At 42.3% G+C, this 20,443-nt stretch overlaps 1 protein-coding gene across 2 annotated transcripts in view; it reads left to right on the top strand.

The window, feature by feature from the left end:
• Positions 1 to 982: 982 nt before the first annotated feature.
• The window catches only part of EMCN (endomucin), a 177,334-nt gene continuing 157,873 nt past the window's right edge, over positions 983 to 20,443 (top strand). The window contains exon 1 of one of the 2 annotated variants that reach the window (XM_030190743.1): positions 983 to 1,177. In XM_030190743.1, coding sequence (XP_030046603.1) covers positions 1,102 to 1,177 — 76 coding nt within the window. In that variant the 5' untranslated portion in view covers positions 983 to 1,101. The remainder of the gene's footprint in view (positions 1,178 to 20,443) is intronic. The other variant, XM_030190742.1, reaches the window with a different exon arrangement.

Below are 20,443 nucleotides of genomic sequence, written 5' to 3'. Positions count from 1 at the left end.
AGAAGCCCTGCAGAGGCTGGGTTAACAACGTCGGGGGCGGGGTTAGTGATGTCGGTGGCTACATCGGGGGCGGGGTTAGCGATGTAGGTGGCTACATTGGGGGTGGGGTTAAAGACACCGAGGGTATGTTGGGGGCGGGGTTGATGACATTGGGGGCGGGGTTTAACTTTGTGCGGGTTTTGGGTGGGGAAAATGTTTTCAACCTAGCAACCTTGATTTTCAATAGTGAGGGAAAGGCAAGCTCTGCAGGACTCCAGGGAACCTGCCCATCCCTGGTGATTGAAAACACAATGTTGAAGCCCCCCTCAGTCTGTTTGACTCCCTTTCAGCTTAGAAAAAACAGTGCACAGATTTTGGGAACCTAAGTTTTAGTTCCATTGAAAGAACTGCCCCCAATATCTGCTAATTTTTCTCCTTAAAGTGCAAAAACTTAACACTGTTTTGTAAATGGGCCCCTATATCTATGCATTGACATTTCACATTGGTGCCTTGTTATAAAATCCACCCATGATAGATTGTTTCTGCTTCTTAGAGCTTACAATCCAGTCAAGACAGACAGATAAGATAATTTATGACTTGTTTCCATCCACTTGTGGCTTGCAAAATGCTTTCATCTCTTGCCTGAACCTGGCTGACTGCTACACGTCCTTTGCTCATTGATCCAAATTTCATATTTTCCATTCATGGTGCTCAATCTGCCCTATTTAAAATATCCCAAAATATACATTTAAAAAAAAAGTTCTGATGAATACCCTGATAACTTAAAGGAAGAGCAGCTCCTGTTTAAAACCTTTCCTGAGCTTTTAGACAGAAGAGAAAAAAAACCCCACCACATAGATTTATTAACAAAAACACATCTGGCTGCCAAGGAAAAGAAGTTCCTGTGAAGGATTTGAACAATAAATCCCCCATATGCTGAACTCCCAGAGGGAGCGTGTGTATTTCCTGCAGTTCTTTATCAAAGTCCCAAAATAAGCAGAAAGGGGCCGAGGCGGTGCACACCTTTTCCATTTGCTAATTAGTCCCTACCTCACAGGGAAACAATCAACAGTGACTGCCACCACTGAGCTCTGGCAGGGAAGGGAAAAGTCACTGGGAATCATGAAGCCCTTTGGAGCTGTCGTTCTCTGCTTAGCTGTGGCCAGCATTCTCTGCCCAGTACACACCTCGGATAATGGTGCGTTTGATCTTCTCTCCTTCCCTCTGACTTTCCTGTTCCTTCAGCTCAGTTTCCCTGTCAGCAGACTCTCTCTGAATCTGTAGCTTGCCTCGGCCTTTGCTGTAATGGTTTCGTCTTATGTACAGTGCGTGCTGGCTGTTTGGAAAAGATTGCTCGAAGGGGAGCAAGTTATTTCTCGTTTGTTAAAACCCCAAACATCTACTATGAAAGGAACCTGTGCATTAGAGTTCCAGGCAAAATCTGTCTTTGCAGCCAAGCAAAGTTTGGTTTGAAAATGGGGAGGGGGGCGGGCGGGGGGTTGAATGGCAGGCTTTGTCTTGGCGCCATCTAAAATTACGTCTGTTTGAATTTTGATATGATTGATCTTAAGAAAAGAAACTGCAGTCTAGGTATAAGTGTTTGGTTTATTACTGCATCCACAGTGCAGGTTGACAAACGCACTGAAGTGTTAACATATGGCAGGTCTGTTTAAAAATCGCAAGGTTTCATTCACTATAAGTTGGAACTTTACAGATAGATTGCGCTGAGTTTGGCTGAAATCATCAAACAGATTTTCATAGCTTCCTGTTTAATATGGTGCTTTTTGAACATTTTTGTAAAATCATACAGAAAATATTCCGCTCACAAAATGACTACAACAGGGACTTCTAGCATGTAGAAAGATTTTAAGCTCTAGATTTCTGCACCATTCGTAGTCTGCACTAATCATTTCTAGTGAGATAGTCTAGTATATAAAAATAAAATAAACTGTTACAATTATCTGTGATGATTTCTCGGTTCAGCCTCTGGATCTTTGTTAATAACTGTTGTTATGCCTGCAGTCTTTAAGGATTCAGGAAAGTGGGGGCCGGTAAGATCTCTGCAGCCCATAGGGAAGGATTTCTCAGCCGGTCACTTACTTCAGCTGTCAGTGGACTTTAGGAGTCACATTTGTGCTCCTTTTTGCCTTTCCAATTTTAGACATGAGAGTAATTTTACAACTGTGTGACGGGTAAAAAGTATAGAAGTGCTTTTCTCTGTGCAAATCGTGCCAGGTTTTCAAAGCAATACTAGGCAATACTTCCTCTTTGAAAATTACCCCAGAAAAATGATGAGCTAAATTTACGTTACTTCTACATCAATTTTCCTGGGCTAATTAACACCTGTGCATGCTTCAGTTTTCCAAAAGTATGCTTGTAAATGCAAACCTTACCTTAACCTGTCACCTTTTACATTCCATTTTTATTTAATATACCAGGCGACTTACAAAAGTAGCTAAGTGGTTTGCAATAAAATGAAGTATAATGGTTAGGAGAGGAAATGACACATGAGAGACTTAAGATACAATTGATTTTTATAAGGAAGAAGACTAGGGAAAGATGCAAGAAATTCGAGCCCAGGTACAACATAGGAGGGAGGAAGTGAGAAAGACACACAATGTCAGGGCTGCACTTGGACTGCAGCAACCCAAACTTCAACAGCAGTGTAATTCAACTAGAGTGCAAGGCTGAAGAAAGAGATGTCCCAGGGGAAAAAAAAACACCTCATTGCATATATAAATACATATACAAGCTGTAGGTGTGCATTTTACCCACTTCTCAGCTGGACAGCTTTGTAACAGCCAGTTTTTGTGCATAAAGCACCATTTTGCATACAGAAATGGCTTTGAAAATGACCCCCCCCCCCCCTTGTTGTTTTAAAATCCTGAAGCCCTGCCAGGCCACGTATAGCTCCTGAAACACCTGGCCAGTTGCAATGCAGTACTGTCTCTTAAAATTAAAAAAACAAACAAACCCTGTTTCTGGATCAGCTGGTTCTGTGCTTAACAACATTGTTGTCAGCATTCCGCATCATAATAACGTAGTAGATGATGGCAGATGGACAGCTATCCAGTCTACCCAACCAGGCAGCCAGAGTTGTATCTGCTGTTGTGTGCAGGCTACAGCCCTCCGTGCCCTGTTTAAAGTGTGCAAGTCATTTACTTGTGCTTTGATTCCATGGTCTATCTGTATAGGGATTCTCTGTATTTATCCCACACCTTGTTTAATTCAGTCACTGAGCTCAGCTGATTTCAGTCACCTCCCCTAAAAGGGTATTCCAGGCATCCTTTTAATAAATGACATCTGACTATGAGCAGAGATGTTGTCTTCCATAACAATGTGCATATCAGATGTCAGTATTATGCAATGGCCACCATTTCCCTTGTTGTTAAAAAAGTTTATTTATTTATTGGGATTTATTAACCGCCTTTATGAACAGGTTCACCCAAGGTGGTATACAGCAGGTCCAGTTTAACATAAAACTTACAATTTTGCTAGCATCGTCACAATAGTAAAATAACCAAATATAAACATAGATACAATAAATATAACATAATTTTATGTTTCAATATTTTTTATTGATGACACAGATCGATGAACAAAACCAAATCAACATTGTACATACAGAATAATATCCACAGTCATCGATTTTTAAACAACTAGCTCCTCCTCCTCCCTCTACCCCCAAGCTCATCTACAATCATTCCTATTGGTCATAGTAATTAGACAATAAAAGCCCGACTCATCTCTTACATTCATTTTGGAGGATAAGGGGAGAAGTAATAGGAAACCACGCAGAAAAAAAAACTGCATTAAATAAAATAGATCACCCTCCCAAGCTCAAAAAACTCATAAATAATGCAATCAACAGCCTGACCAAGGCCACTGGGCCAACCCAGAAAGTTAGCCTGACTGGTACTACTACTACTACTTAGCATTTCTATAGCGCTGCCAGGGTTACGCAGCGCTGTACAAGTTTAAAAATGGGGAAGGACAGTCCCTGCTCAAGAGAGCTTACAATCTAAAGGTAAAAACTATGTAGTCAGTGTAGGTATCAGGAATGGGAAGGCGCCAAAAGCAAGGGAGAAGAGATGGGCCTTGAGTAAGGACTTGAAAATGGGCAGGGAGGGCGCATGGCGTATGGGCTCAGGAAGTCTGTTCCAGGCATAAGGTGATGCGAGGCAGAAGGGGCGGAGTCTGGAGTTAGCGGTGGTGGAGAAGGGTACAGAAAGGAGTGATTTGTCCTGAGAGCGGAGGTTACGGGTGGGAACATACGGGGAGAGGAGGGTAGAGAGGTAATGGGAGGCTGCAGATTGAGTGCACTTGAAGGTCAATAGGAGAAGCTTGAACTGTATACGGTAGCGGATCGGGAGCCAGTGAAGCGACTTGAGGAGAGGGGTGATATGAGAGTATCGGTTCACACGGTAGATAAGACGTGCGGTGGAATTTTGGACAGATTGAAGGGGGGATAGGTGGCTAAGCGGGAGGCCAGCGAGGAGAAGGTTGCAATAGTCAAGACGAGAGGTAATGAGCGAGTGGACGAGGGTTCGGGTGGTCTGTTCAGAGAGGAATGGGCGAATTTTGCTAATACTATAGAGGAAGAAGCGACAGGTCTTAGCTGTCTGCTGGATATGAGCAGAGAAGGAGAGGGAGGAGTCAAAAATGACTCCGAGATTGCGGGCTGAAGAGACGGGGAGGATGAGGGCGTCAACAGGGACAGAAAGTGGGGGAAGAGGAGAAGAGGGTTTGGGTGGAAAGACAAGGAGCTCAGTCTTTGCCATGTTCAGTTTCAGATGCCTGACTGGTAGGCCAATGCTCAGAACTCTGGTGCTCTAGAGAACAGCACCAGAAAATACTGTGGAACCAGTACACAAAAATAATTTCCCAATCCTCAACTTTAACAGTATGCAAATTATATATGTGCTGTGCAAGGGGAAGGAACATGCCTAGCGAATGCACACAAGAGTTTTGTGATAAGCACATGCCATTTCAAACCCTGAAGTGCAGGCACACATCAGTGCCATTCTTCTGCTCCTTAAATATAAGCTTAAAATTTTTTTTTCACTTGAAAATCTTATATTTAAGCGCAGAAAATGGGTGCCAATGTGTGCCTGTACTCTCAATTTTGCTGGGACTCCCACACATTTGTTCCTGACCACTGGCACTCAGAGGCTTGCATGGGCTTCTTTCCTCTTTCATATAAAATAAACACCAGCAGATTTTAAAAGAAAAATCATGAGAAATCCTCTCTTCCAAACTCTTAACATGACCTCAGAGCTGGCAATAGGTTTCCAGCGTTAGGACCGAAACTTTCCTTAGCACACATACTTAAACCTGGCCTTGGGAATGATTCCTCTCAGTGTGGCTAAAATACAATTCCCCCATTTACAAAGCTGATCTAGTGGCTTCCAGTGTGGTAATGCCGACACAACCCTTTTACTTTGAATGGGCAGTGTCGGCATTGCCACGCGGCTTTGTAAACAGGGGTGGGAATGTGTTCTTACCACAGCTGAAACGGGCTTACAGCGGGACATGCTAAGGCGTCCTGTGGTAAAAGCCCAATGTACCTAAAGCCGTGAAAACAACATATGATCACCTAAGCTTCCGGAATTCATTAAAAACCAACCTATTCAAAAGGCATACCACACCGACCCAACTTAAATACCGGTTCCTTGCAACACAACGAAACCAAAGGTCGTAACGGATATATAAGAACTCTTCCTTTCTACGATTCTCTTCCTCTATAAAACTCCCTAAAGTGTGTAACACTTGAACCTTGTTCTACCAAAATATAACTATATTTGTTCATACTGGAATTGGTGAACGCCTTTACGGTACTATGTAAGCCACATTGAGCCTGCAAATAGGTGGGAAAATGTGGGATACAAATGTAACAAATAAGTAAATAAATGTCCACGCACTAAAAATAAATTTTATTTTTCACAGAGGGGGCATGTCTGGGTGCTGAGAGTGGGCTTTCAGTGCTAACTCAGCACAGCTACATTGTGATTAGCATGGGATTAGTGCGTGAGCCCTTATCACCTACAAAAATAAGTGTCAGTAAGGGCTCACGTACTAATTTTTAATAATGGTCACGCTAATGGCAACATTAACGCTTGGCCATTAATTCAGACAGTGGAAAATCAGTCATTTTCCAGCTGCAGAAGAAATGGCCTTAGCGTTCAGGAAGGACCTGCATAAAGGAGCACCAAAGCCACTTTCTACTACAGCTTTGTAAAAGGAGACCAATGCTTTAGCCATATGAAGTTTAAGTAATTTTCATACATCCAATTAATGCATGTAAAATGCTTTGAAAATTGCCTTCTTTGTGAGCACTTAACACACTTTTACATTTCCTTAAGCATACATAAATAGATATTTTCAATGACTGATTATAAGGTTCTGAAAGGTCTCTACTGAAAATGCAGCATTGCTTGTAAGCTTTGTGGCTAATATTAAAAATCTTTATTGAGGTGCAGGCAGTGAGTTTCCTTTATAATTCTGTAAAAATACCAGTACCTCTTTAAGGGAAGTGAGACTTGATATACTGCCTTTCTGAGGTTTTTGCAACTACATTCAAAGTGGTTTACATATATTCAGGTACTTATTTGGTACCAGGGGCAATGGAGGATTAAGTGACTTGCCCAGAGTCACAAGGAGCTACAGTGTGAATTGAACTCAGTTCCCCAGGATCACAGTCCTCTGCACTAACCACTAGGCTACTCCTCCACTTGGGGCCTAAAATTTGAATTTGTACTATTATCCTCTATTGTACTCTGAGCAAAGTTTTACTTGAAAAGGTAAATTATAAATATGTCAAAACAAATTTCACATTACATTTTATTTTTAATAAGTAGCTCCACAGGGCAATTTTCAGACCATCCACAAGTACTTTGCATCAGTTATCACAGAACGTGCACACGAGCTTTCACTGAGAAGTGCTCTCATGGTCCAATGTATCTGCAAAACTTTATACCTACATTTTCTAGGGGGAAATTTCCAGTGGAAAATAACTTACACAGATGTGACGATGCAATCCATGTGCATTCATTTCTAATTCCATACAAAACATGCCCCAGGAGCTCCTCCACTATACACAGTTAAAAATACGCAGCTAGAACAACACATATGCTGTTTGCAGACCTGAGGGAGGGTATTTTCAGTCAATGTACACACAGAAACCACTCCACCCAAATCAATGGCTTTGAAGTTTCCTCAGTAGAAACATGTATGGGACCAATACTTACTGCTATTTCAATGATATAAGATATGATATACTAGGCTGCGGTAAAAAGTGGCCTGTGGTAGTGTGGGTGATGTTTTTTGGCGCACGCTGGGCCATTTCTTACCGTGGCCGGAGAAAAAAAGGCTTTTTTAAAAATGGTGGCAGTAAATGTTCGTGTACTAAAATTAAAATTTGCATGCAGCTATTTACTGCCTGAGCCCTTACCGCCACCCATTGACCTAGCGGTAAGAGCTCATACGCTACGCATGCAGTAACTCATGCAGCGTGCACCAATGTGGCCGTAATGCCAATTACTGCTGGGAACGACCCCCCGCAGTAGAAAATAGAAAAATATTTTCTACCACGGGAAACGGCGCAGGCTAATTTGAAAATTACCGCCAGTGTCGATTTGGCGTGTGCTGCACGTGCAGTAGCCTTATCGCCACTTTGTAAAAGGACCCCACAATTCATAGACAGGAACCAAAACCTTTTATCTATTTTTTCCTTTTCTTAAAACTATGGGGCCCTTTTACTAAGCAGTGGTAAGCACTAATGCATGCTTACTGTACCCTAAAAGGCATCCCGTGGTAGTTCCTGGATTTGCACACACCGATCCTGCGCTATAAACAATTTTTTAGCACGGAGGCGTATTTGGGGGTGAAGAGTAGGTGTGCCCTGTGCTAATTGGCAAAATCACCACGTGCTGCCGATTAGCACAAGTTTAGCACGGGAGCCCTCTCCACCTAGTAAGTAGGTGGTGGTATGGGCTCATGCACTAATTGTGAAATTAGCACATGGCCATTAAGGAGAAAATTGAAATGGTCTCAGCGCACGGGAAACCCACATGCTAAAAATAGCGTAGGCCACTTTTTTAGCGCAGCTTAGTAAAAGGGCCCCTAAATTTTCTGTAAATTAATGGGAGTTTGTAATTATTAAATAAGATCATTCTATATATTGCATGTGTCTTAAACTGCAGTCTTTTGGGACCTTATTTTACTTTGCTAATTCAAATGGAAAAAAAAAAAGAGCAACCATCAAAAATACAGATAAAAATACATAAAACACTCTTAACTACTAAGAACGCTAACATTCAAGAACATTTTTTTCTTTGTTCTCCTTGACTACTTGCTTGTAAAAGTGTATAATTTTCTCCACTTGTGCGATGTTCTCTCTCACTGCCTTCCATGCTAGTAGGATTGCTACTCTAGATGTGATAAAGCAGTGGAAAATTATAACTGTTTCAAGAACTGGACAGAACTCAGGTCCATTGTGCATAAACCTTTCACTCCGTGGTCTCTGCTACCAGCAGTTCTGATAGCTAAAGACAAACATTTATTCATGTGAAAAAGCTTCTCAAGTGAAGGGGAAATGCCAGAGGGAATGAAAATAGTATCAGAGAATCACAGCAGCCTGGAGCGCTGCTCTGTTCCTGTCCTTTGAATCTTAAAATGACATATTTTATGTTTCTTCTATGCTGTCTGAATCATCTTAGCTTGTTACACATGTGAGTGCTGAAATTATTTTGCAACAAAGACAATATCAGGCAATTCTTTGTAAACTGCACCAATTCTTAAAAGTCCATGCTGAATCATTTTTTAGCAAAATATAACATAATTGTAACTTAGTTGAAAAGCAAACTGAATTAACTCTAGACATGTACACAATTGATCCCCTTGGTGTCTGTTCTGCAAAATTACCCGAGCCAGGCAAAATGGGTTCAGTGCATAGCACTGGTTCTCATACTGCAAGAAAAGATATTCCAGTTGGCTTGTGGGATATTTGATTGTATCGTGGTGAGATCCTGGGAACTGCGTTTTGCATACTTCAAAAACATTTTGTTTGAGGAATACTCCTTGGAAAAAGTGAATTATGCTCTAGGTTTTTTTTGTTTTTTTTTTTTTGGGGGGGGGGGGGAGGGTTGACAAAATGTTTGCATATTACTCCAAGCTGCTACACAAGAAGAATTTTGTGTAGTACTAAGTCAAGCCAGTATAGCAAATTTAAACTAAAGAATTATTAAACATTGTTTTACCCTTCTACTGTTGGACTTTTTTGTTCCTTTTCACATCATTCTATCCCTTAGTTGTCTTTCCATTTGTTCTTTTTGTGCCTATTTTCATAATTTCCTCTTCACTATGGGAATCTTCCAGATTGCTAATTCTGGGGGGACTGCAAATGTCCATTCTGATTCCCAAGATGTAGGATGTTATAATGCCGTTGTATCGCTCCATGGTGCGACCGCACCTTGAGTATTGTGTTCAATTCTGGTCGCCGCATCTCAAGAAAGATATAGTAGAATTGGAAAAGGTGCAGCGAAGGGCGACTAAAATGATAGCGGGGATGGGACGACTTCCCTATGAAGAAAGACTAAGGAGGCTAGGGCTATACAGCTTGGAGAAGAGATGGCTGAGGGGAGACATGATAGAGGTATATAAAATAATGAGTGGAGTGGAACAGGTGGATGTGAAGCTTCTGTTCACGCTTTCCAAAAATACTAGGACTAGGGGGCATGCGATGAAACTACAGTGTAGTAAATTTAAAACAAATCGGAGAAAAGTTTTCTTCACCCAACGTGTAATTAAACTCTGGAATTCGTTGCCGGAGAAAGTGGTGAAGGCGGTTAGCTTAGCAGAGTTTAAAAAGGGGTTGGACGGTTTCCTAAAGGACAAGTCCATAAACCGCTACTAAACGGACTTGGAAAAATCCAAAATTCCAGGAATAACATGTATAGAATGTTTGTACATTTGGGAAGCTTGCCAGGTGCCCTTGGCCTGGATTGGCCGCTGTCGTGGACAGGATGCTGGGCTCGATGGACCCTTGGTCTTTTCCCAGTATGGCATTACTTATGTAGGCAAAGCATCACTTTTTTTTTTTTAACCTGGTAAAGCAGACTATAAAGTCCCCTACTCATATGGCTGGCCATGTTGTAGATTTCCTTTATTTAATGTGGTACTGATTCTTAGGAGTACGTTTACTAAGGTGCGATGCACCTATACATTTTTATCCTAGCTCAATAGGGGATAAAGATTACTTAGTCACCTGAATATATTGATCTACTTTATTGTGGGACTATTAACAATTATATATCACTATATAATAGCGTATACACGTGTAGAGACCCGTCATGTTATGAATGAATATGTGAATCCAGATGGTGGTTTCATTGGAAGTCATCCCAAGTGAAGATTTGGCTTTCTTGGGACATTGATTCAACACTGGATGAATATACTGGAGTGACGATTAGTTGTTCGGTTAAAGTGCATTGGACATTTGAATAACAGTGAATATCCCTATATGTGATCAATTGGGATCAGTAAATTTATTAATGTTTATGGATATTTGAAAAAAAAAAAACGGTTCTATTCACTTTATGTGAAGATTAGGAAATGTAATGTAATATCTGAAATATGTTCACTGTTAATGTGTAGTTGCTGTAGGAACTTTCAATGTTTAACACCTCTGTGAGAATGTATGGTGAAGAGTGTTGAGTAATAAATGTGTTAATTATGATCAATTAAACGTGTATACGCTATTATATAGTGATATATAATTATACATTTTTATGGGCGCATTAGCGTTTAATGAGCGTAAACCATTTACATGCGTTAAAAATGATAACGCGCCCATAGCACACCTTAATAAACATAGGCGTTATTTTGTTTAGTTATCATTTTTTATTAACATTTCATAAAATTTAGCAATGGAAGGTTAGGCTTGGTCGTATAGTTAAAATGGAGAAATTGTCAGCAAGTAGTGATCCTTTTTAGTCAAATACAGATTTAGGGCATTGTTTACTAAGGTGAACTAGCGTTTTTAGCACACGCTAAATGCTACAGATGCCCATATATTCCCTTTTACAGAGCGGCGATAAGCCCACACGGGCTTACTGCTCGCTCTTTCAGGACGGCCGCTGGTGGTAGTCCTGCCCTGAGTGCGTGCCATTTGGGGGGGATAAAAATCCCGGAAATGGCTTGCGCGGCAGCAATCTGGCGGTAATCGGGCATTGTCGCATGCTGCCCGGTTAACACCAGGTTTGCATGGGAGCCCTTATTACCTCCTCAATGGGTGGTGGTAAGGGCTCCCCATCGCATGGCCATGCGGTAAGAGTTCTCTTACCGCATGGCCATGTGTGCTGGGGGCTTTTTTACCCACTGTGGTAAAAAGGGCCCTGGCGCATGGGAAAAATGGCCCCAACTGCCAGCGCAGGGCCATTTTTCCCGCAGCTTGGTAAAAGGGCTCCATATTCATTTCTTAAATTTACGGCCACATGTACTGACCTATGAAAAATTTCTTAGGTTAGCACCCATCTTGGCATAATTTAGCAATGGGATGCAAATAAGCTCCTGACTCATCTGTGTCCATAGGTAAATTTTGCATTACATTTTTCATGTGTTGCCACAACTGAGAATGTCATATGTTCCTAGCTGTGGCAACACGTGAACAATCTTTATATGGTGGTAGTGGTTGAAATTCAAAGGTGCTGCTCAGTTCCATGTAAGAGGCCCCTTGGCCACCCTGGGAGCCTTAAATTCATGGTGGTCCAGCGGATCACAGAAGACCAGACCAGAACTTAACCCCAGGCTTAAATAATCCAATATTTCCCCCCCCCCTTACACCTCTTGTGTTGAGGGATGATCTGAAGGTCCACATGAATCCCACAAATAATGCAAACAAGCACACAAAAAAGCTGACTTCTGCAACCCCAAGGAATCCTAATCCACCCTGTTAAATTGTCCAGGGGTACAAAATACAACCTGTTCTGTATGCCCTAGAGGGCAGATCTTTTAATCTGTGAACAAATAAGAAGCCATCAACAATCTCAGGATTCAGTTTAGCTCTCCTGTCTTCCACAGTTCCTCCTGCAATAGAAGATGTCTTCTTAGAAGATGTGCTGGTAGCAGGATGTACAGGATCCCCCATGCAGATTTTGCTAGCTGTGGCCTGCAAGTTTGCTTGTTTTTCCAAAAATAAAAATATTGTCGTCTGTATCACTCAAACATAAATAACAGTCCAGTTCATTAACAGGCTTCAAAGTAGACAGTTTGTTCCCGTCCTCATGGGCTCTGTCCCCATCCCCACCCTATCCCCATAGGACCTGTTCTCATTCCCACCCCTTCCCCACCCCGTTCCCGTGGGCTCTGTCCCCATCCCCGTGTCTCTCTATTTGAGGGTCATCTCCCACACTTCTGCTGAGAGATTATAAACTCCCATGCAGCTGGCCTGGTGTAGTGCATGCCTTCCTTTCCATCAGCAGCAGGAGCAGTGTTATTAAGATATCATCTCCTGCTGCTGAGGGACCAGTCTCACAATAACAGCTGCAAAATCTCCGAGCTCTTATCACAAGACTGAGCTTGAAGCAGCAGGAGGTGAATCTTCTGCTGCTGACTGGGGTGAGGTGGCATCTGATGCCAATGAGAAGGAAGAGGGCAAAAGCCCTCTGGAGGGAGGGAGATAGCTCTAGTCAGTGCGTGAATGGGTGGGTGGGGCTGGGGCGGAACTAGGACATGGAGATGGCGGGTCTGGGGCAGAGCTGTTTGCTAACATCTCACTCTCAAAAATTGCTCCCTCTTGACCTCTCTGTAGTTGAGATTTTGATTGGCTCTTCTATGCATACCTCACTGCAACGTCATGACTCTGAGCATTTCTTTATTACTAAAATGCAGAAGATTCATGTGGGAAACTTTTTCAACATCATTATTAGTTGCTGATTTTTTTAAAATGCAGTCTTCTCATTAAATTGTTGGACTCATTTTATGACGTTGGAAACTGATAAAATTGTCGTTCTGTTGAAAGTAACTCAGCCTTGTTCTTTGGATCCCCCTATCCTTCGATCTTATAAAGGCCTCTGGTGATGTCCTGGAATGTTTTCTCGCACTAATCTTATGTGTTCCCCAATGCACTAATTAAACTGCTGCATAAGAAACCATCACTGATCCTCAGTTTACTAGAAAATTACTGCAGGATTACTGAAACCCACAGCAGGGTCGGGCATTATTGGGTACTGCTTTTCTTTGGCATTTCAAAGGTTGTGCTATAGTTGTATTGTATGGAGCATTGAAGATAGCAAGGACACTGATTAACTATACACAGCAGCAATTACGTTTTCATTCTTTTGTCTTAAATTGTTGGGAACAGAAATATGATAATGGCAGATGCAAAAAAATGCAGATTGTTTAAAAGTCGTTGATAAGGATCATCTATTTTCCACATCTGCACAGTGTTTGCACACTACATTTGACCCAATAATTATAGTATATTTATTTATTGGGATTTATTAACCACCTTTATGAAGAGATTCACCCAAGGCAGTGTAGAGCAGGCACAGTTTAACATAAAACTTACCATTTTGTTTACAATATAACAATAGTAAAATGTAGAAGAATAAACATAAATACAATAAGGGGTCCTTTAACAAAGGTGTGCTAGTGCTATTACAGGCCCTTTTACAAAGGGGCATATGTGCCTACTGGGCTCGTTTTCGAAAGAGAAGGATGCCCATCTGTAACACTAGGGGGCGCTGTGCTTATGACAACACAAAAGCCACCAGACACAATATGCGGTATATCGCTTTTATTGGTGATACATACAGTGGGGGAAATAAGTATTTGATCCCTTGCTGATTTTGTAAGTTTGCCCACTGACAAAGACATGAGCAGCCCATAATTGAAGGGTAGGTTATTGGTAACAGTGAGAGATAGCACATCACAAATTAAATCCGGAAAATCACATTGTGGAAAGTATATGAATTTATTTGCATTCTGCAGAGGGAAATAAGTATTTGATCCCCCACCAACCAGTAAGAGATCTGGCCCCTACAGACCAGGTAGATGCTCCAAATCAACTCGTTACCTGCATGACAGACAGCTGTCGGCAATGGTCACCTGTATGAAAGACACCTGTCCACAGACTCAGTGAATCAGTCAGACTCTAACCTCTACAAAATGGCCAAGAGCAAGGAGCTGTCTAAGGATGTCAGGGACAAGATCATACACCTGCACAAGGCTGGAATGGGCTACAAAACCATCAGTAAGACGCTGGGCGAGAAGGAGACAACTGTTGGTGCCATAGTAAGAAAATGGAAGAAGTACAAAATGACTGTCAATCGACAAAGATCTGGGGCTCCACGCAAAATCTCACCTCGTGGGGTATCCTTGATCATGAGGAAGGTTAGAAATCAGCCTACAACTACAAGGGGGGAACTTGTCAATGATCTCAAGGCAGCTGGGACCACTGTCACCACGAAAACCATTGGTAACACATTACGACATAACGGATTGCAATCCTGCAGTGCCCGCAAGGTCCCCCTGCTCCGGAAGGCACATGTGACGGCCCGTCTGAAGTTTGCCAGTGAACACCTGGATGATGCCGAGAGTGATTGGGAGAAGGTGCTGTTGTCAGATGAGACAAAAATTGAGCTCTTTGGCATGAACTCAACTCGCCGTGTTTGGAGGAAGAGAAATGCTGCCTATGACCCAAAGAACACCGTCCCCACTGTCAAGCATGGAGGTGGAAATGTTATGTTTTGGGGGTGTTTCTCTGCTAAGGGCACAGGACTACTTCACCGCATCAATGGGAGAATGGATGGGGGCCATGTACCGTACAATTCTGAGTGACAACCTCCTTCCCTCCGCCAGGGCCTTAAAAATGGGTCGTGGCTGGGTCTTCCAGCACGACAATGACCCAAAACATACAGCCAAGGCAACAAAGGAGTGGCTCAGGAAGAAGCACATTAGGGTCATGGAGTGGCCTAGCCAGTCACCAGACCTTAATCCCATTGAAAACTTATGGAGGGAGCTGAAGCTGCGAGTTGCCAAGCGACAGCCCAGAACTCTTAATGATTTAGAGATGATCTGCAAAGAGGAGTGGACCAAAATTCCTCCTGACATGTGTGCAAACCTCATCATCAACTACAGAAGACGTCTGACCGCTGTGCTTGCCAACAAGGGTTTTGCCACCAAGTATTAGGTCTTGTTTGCCAGAGGGATTAAATACTTATTTCCCTCTGCAGAATGCAAATAAATTCATATACTTTCCACAATGTGATTTTCCGGATTTAATTTGTGATGTGCTATCTCTCACTGTTACCAATAACCTACCCTTCAATTATGGGCTGCTCATGTCTTTGTCAGTGGGCAAACTTACAAAATCAGCAAGGGATCAAATACTTATTTCCCCCACTGTATGTGAACACATACACCAAGATACTTACAGCACCCGCAATTCAGTCAGCATCTGGGAAGACCACCAGGGAAGCACTAGCTCTTCCTCAGAGATTGCAGGGACCATCACTGAACCAGGCGTCCCTTACGTTCAGGCAGGCTTCTAAAGAAGGTCAGTGCTCCACCCTCTTTTATAGTGTGAAACAGAGGTGCCTTTCCCAGACTTGCACAAGCTGGCATCCCTTAAACAACCAGCCTGTTTCCCATAACAGAGAATAACTCCCCCAGACTTGCACAGGTTGAAGGTGCCTTTCCCAGATGTGCTGGCATCCCTTAAACAACCACCATAACAGAGAATAACTCCCCCAGACCTGCACAGGTTGAAGGTGCCTTTCCCAGAGGTGCTGGCATCCCTTAAACAACTAGCCTGTTTCCCTGTTTCCCATAACAGAGAATATCAACACATAATTACAGCCAAAACATTCCACTCATTCCATCCCCAGCTGACCTTCAATCCCATGTATTACATTCCACCCCTTGATATTCTCTGCTTATGAGGAGACAGAAGTATACATAGTATTATGGACCACCGTAGGTCGTTTCCAAATTTTACATGTCAAAATACAATTCCAAATCACTAGCAGGATGCTAACTAATAGTACTACAAGTAAAGGATGAGTGATCCATTTTAGGAAAGCATCTGCACTAGGAGAATGTCCCAATAATGGATCCCACCAATTATGATGTAATTTACTTCGAATATTTTCCGCCACTATACGAACAGTGTGATTGTCAAATTGAGCATCTACTTGCATGACTCTTAAGGTGTGATTCACACCTTGAATATACTCATTAATAAGAGAGGATATATGCAACATGTGGGTCAACTTACTATAATTTACAGCTAAAATTGGCTCCGTAAAGAAGGTATAATTGTACTGTATGAAAGCAGAATTAAATAAATCCGGATATAATACATACTTTTGTCCTTTCCACCAAAATATTGATATGCTAGTAAAACAGGAACTGACTCCTGACAGATCGGTCAGGAAGGTATTATTTGACAAAGTTGTGAAATTAGCAGTGGAAATACATAATGTCCGCGGACTAATTTCTACAAAGAACTCATAGTTGGCAGGGAAAACAGTAAATGTGCATTCCCCAAAACGTGGGGATAAGCAAGGTTCAAATTGTGGTGGCTGGAAAGGACAAATCATGCGATTTCCCTGCTCATTACACATATCCAATTTATATGTCTCATTATATACAGTTATATACTCCCCATTCATATGCGGGGCCCAAAAGGTTACGATACCAGAAACATTCACTAATACTGGAGATATATAATACTTACATACTATATGAGTATGGAAAATCTTATATGAAGATAAAACCCCTGTACAGAATCGATCAGTACAGACTGTACTCTCTGAATGTGGGAACAACCACTCATCAACCGGAATATATCCAGCGAAAAGGGTCTGCAACTGGGTATGCATCCCCAATTGTAGAGCCATCTGGACTCTATCCCGCTGATGCAAAGCGTACAACGTCTGTAATGAACACCAAGTATAATTCAATGCTTTTGTCAAAGTAATGTCAGTATAATTTTCAAACTTAAAAGTTTGGGCTAATAAATTATTAATGTCTGCTATCGCAGGCACCATTAATTGTCCTGTTCCTGGAATGGCAGGTAACCAATTGGCTAAAATATTCAGTTCAGTATGCAAGTCCTTACCTAGATAGTGTAGTTTACTAAACAGAGTATCTGTATCTACAGTATTCAGAATTCCCAGTCCAGTTCCCGCACCCCCCAAAATAGTATCATATCATGCTCGCCGTATCCTAGTACAGCGAGGCAAGTGTGGAAATGTAACATTGTAAGTTAATACTGTCTTTCTATACTGCATAGACATATTTTTGCATGTAGTGGGAATGCGTGACAGTGGAGCAGGATTAGTCATATTACTAACAGCAAGCAACACATGCAAGAAGTCCATCCAGGGTGTAAAACGGTTTGCAATTGGTGTAGCATTAGTGAAAATCCATTCAGCAGTTCGATTCAAAGTAATATTTACTATAGAGCTGTTACAAGTTTGGAGGAACTGCATTTTGCATGTCCGATTCCATAGTCTCCATATCTGGTCCCGGAATCCCATAGGCTGGATGCACATAACCCAGGACGTAGCATTATGGATAGTCACATTCACAAAACTGGATGAAACGACTACAAAGCGCTGTTCAGTTTTATGAAACACAGCTTGGGAAGCAGTTACGTTCAATACCGGACATGCAGTATGACATGTATAATTATCTTGCTGTAAGGTTGAGTTATTTTTGTTGCTCCACCAATAGTGGACACGCGAGGTCACTCCCAGCACCCGCTCGCCGGGAGTACGGGCATCGAGTTCCCAACCCAAACAGAGAAACAGTATGCCCTGAAAGAAAAAGAAATAGAGAAACACATATAAATCCTATTCCCTTAAATAACAATGATCAGCAGGAACATTCGTCCAACTCTGTTGTCCTGGCTGAACTACTGTAACAGTATTGTCCTCCCCTCGGGCTATAATTTCAGCAGGTTGAGGAGGACCTGGGTGTGCAGGGTCTTCATGCCATACCCGACCACCCACACCCCTCCCAGTAGACCCAAATCCCTGTGTACCTCGCTCAGTGACTCCCACAAAATCAGAAATTTGAGTAAAAGAGGAGGAATTGACAGGAATTATCAACAATTGTGCTATCCTATCCCCAGCCTGCACCATTACATCCTCCTCAGTGTGATTCATCAGAAGGACTATGACCTCCCCCTGATAATCTCTGTCAATGACACCTCCCACAGGAAGTAAGCCACGAAGAGCCCAACTGGAACGGGCCACAATCTGAGCATAATGGCCAGCTGGGAGAGATAAAGCAAACCCGGCTGGAAATTTTGTCACCACTCGGGACGCACAAAGAGTGTCAAAGAGGGCTACAAGATCAAAACCAGCAGCGTCAATCGTATGACGGAGCGGTATAACAGCTTTCGGATGTAAGAGCTTAACTCCCAGGGTGACATGTGTACTGGGCAAGACTTGAAGATGGGGAGTCAACATACGCATCAATGGTGTTTCACTCTCCCCTATTGGACGATTATTGAGGATAGTAACTGCTGGGTACAAATATTTGCGCCATTGCGCAAGAGTGTGAGTAGGAGTTAATTTCCGGATCTGTGTTTTCAACAGACCGTTCATACGTTCCACAAGACCAGCAGCTTGTGGATAATAGGGAATATGGAAAACCCATTCAATGTTAAATTGGGCGCAAAAGGCAGTAACAGGATGATTTTTGAAATGAGAGCCATTATCACTTTGAATTTGCAGTGGAACGCCATAATGTCTACATATGGATTCCAAAAGAACAATAGTCTGCTGAGCTGTAGCTCTACGACAAGGGTGGACTAGCAAAAATCCTGAATAAGTATCCACGGCAACACAGACATATTGACATCCCTGCGAAATTGGTAAAGGGCCAATATAATCTAGTTGCCAAATTTGGCCAGGTAACTTACCTCGAGCAAGTGTACCTTTGACTGGGTGTGGTATAGGGCGTTTAGTCAAATGTTGACAAACAGGACAGTGAGCAATAACATTTTTAATGGTAGAAAGAGACAATGCTAACCCACGCTGCCGCGCCCAGTGATAGGTGGCTTGCTCTCCGAGATGTCCACATTTTTGATGTGCCCAGCTTGCAATACCGGTCTCTTCTTCACCCCGATGAATAGTAGAATCATCTGTTCCAGAGATGACATTCGTGTGAATAGTAGCTAAGGAATCTGCTGTCTGATTAAAAATATGATCAGAGGTTATAGGGGAAACATGTGCATCAACATGATAGACATAGGCAGAAGTAGATTGCAAAAATTCACTAATTTCTTGCCATAACTGTGATCCCCAAACCAGTTTAGTATGAATATACCAATCATTCTGTTTCCATGTAGGTAACCAGGTTGTTAATCCATTTGCCACAGCCCATGAATCAGTATATATGTATGCCTCTGGCGCATTTTGTTTAAGTACCAGATAGACTGCATATAATTCAGCATATTGACTACTCCCATCTGGGCCCGTGCTCTGCAATATCTGTTGTGTATGAGGATTGTACGCCACACTTTTCCATGCCCGCTTACCATCAGTATACTTGGCTGTACCATCAGTAAACCAGGCATACTGACGTTGGTCAATAGTTAATTGGTCGTAAGGTACTCCCCATTTAGCAACATGATGGGTGGCACTACCACTACCACCCCCAAACACTAATACTTCCTCCCCCTCACCTACGGGAATCTGAGCAATTTGTTCATGTAATTGCGAGACCCCATTGGGACCACTTTTAGTCTGCCTATTTTGGATGTACCACTTCCACTTTATAATAGATGCCTCCTGTGCATGGCCAATTTTATGAGTATGTGGTTCACTATTAATCCAAGTTAAAATTGGAATTTCTGGTCTCAAAATTACTTCATGCCCCAAAGTTAGTTGTTCACTTTCCACAAGAGCCCAATAACAAGCCAACAATTGTTTCTCAAAGGGTATATATCGTTGAGCTGCATCGGGTAATCTACGTGTCCAAAATCCTAACGGACAACGTTTCCCATCTTGTTTCTGCCACATGCTCCAATTGGCATACTCTGCATGCACTGATACTTGTAATTCAATTGGATCATTGGCACGTATTGGCCACAGACTGACACTTTGTTGTACTACTAACTTGGCTTGGTCAAAAGCCTGTTGCTCTGTAGCACCCCACTGAAATACACATTTCTTTCGTGTTACTCTGTATAATGGCTGTAACACCTGCCCCAAGTGTGGGATATGTTTACGCCAAAATCCAAACAACCCAATAAATTTCTGTGTTTGCTGTTTGGTAACCGGTACCGGAAATTCTGCTATTTTGTTTAGTGCTTTCTCAGTAATTTCCTGGTGTCCCTTATTCCAATTAATTCCCAGAAACTTCACTGTCTGGGCGGGTCCCTGGATTTTTGCTGGGTTAATTTCCCAACCCTTATTCTTCATGTGTTGTACTAGTTGTTCTAGCCCAG

This window comes from Microcaecilia unicolor, chromosome 2, assembly GCF_901765095.1.
Source record: "Microcaecilia unicolor chromosome 2, aMicUni1.1, whole genome shotgun sequence".
In the NCBI taxonomy this organism is placed as follows: Eukaryota; Metazoa; Chordata; class Amphibia; order Gymnophiona; family Siphonopidae; genus Microcaecilia; species Microcaecilia unicolor.
The sequence above is the reverse complement of the archived record's forward strand: the minus strand, read 5'-3'. Positions and strand labels throughout refer to the sequence as shown.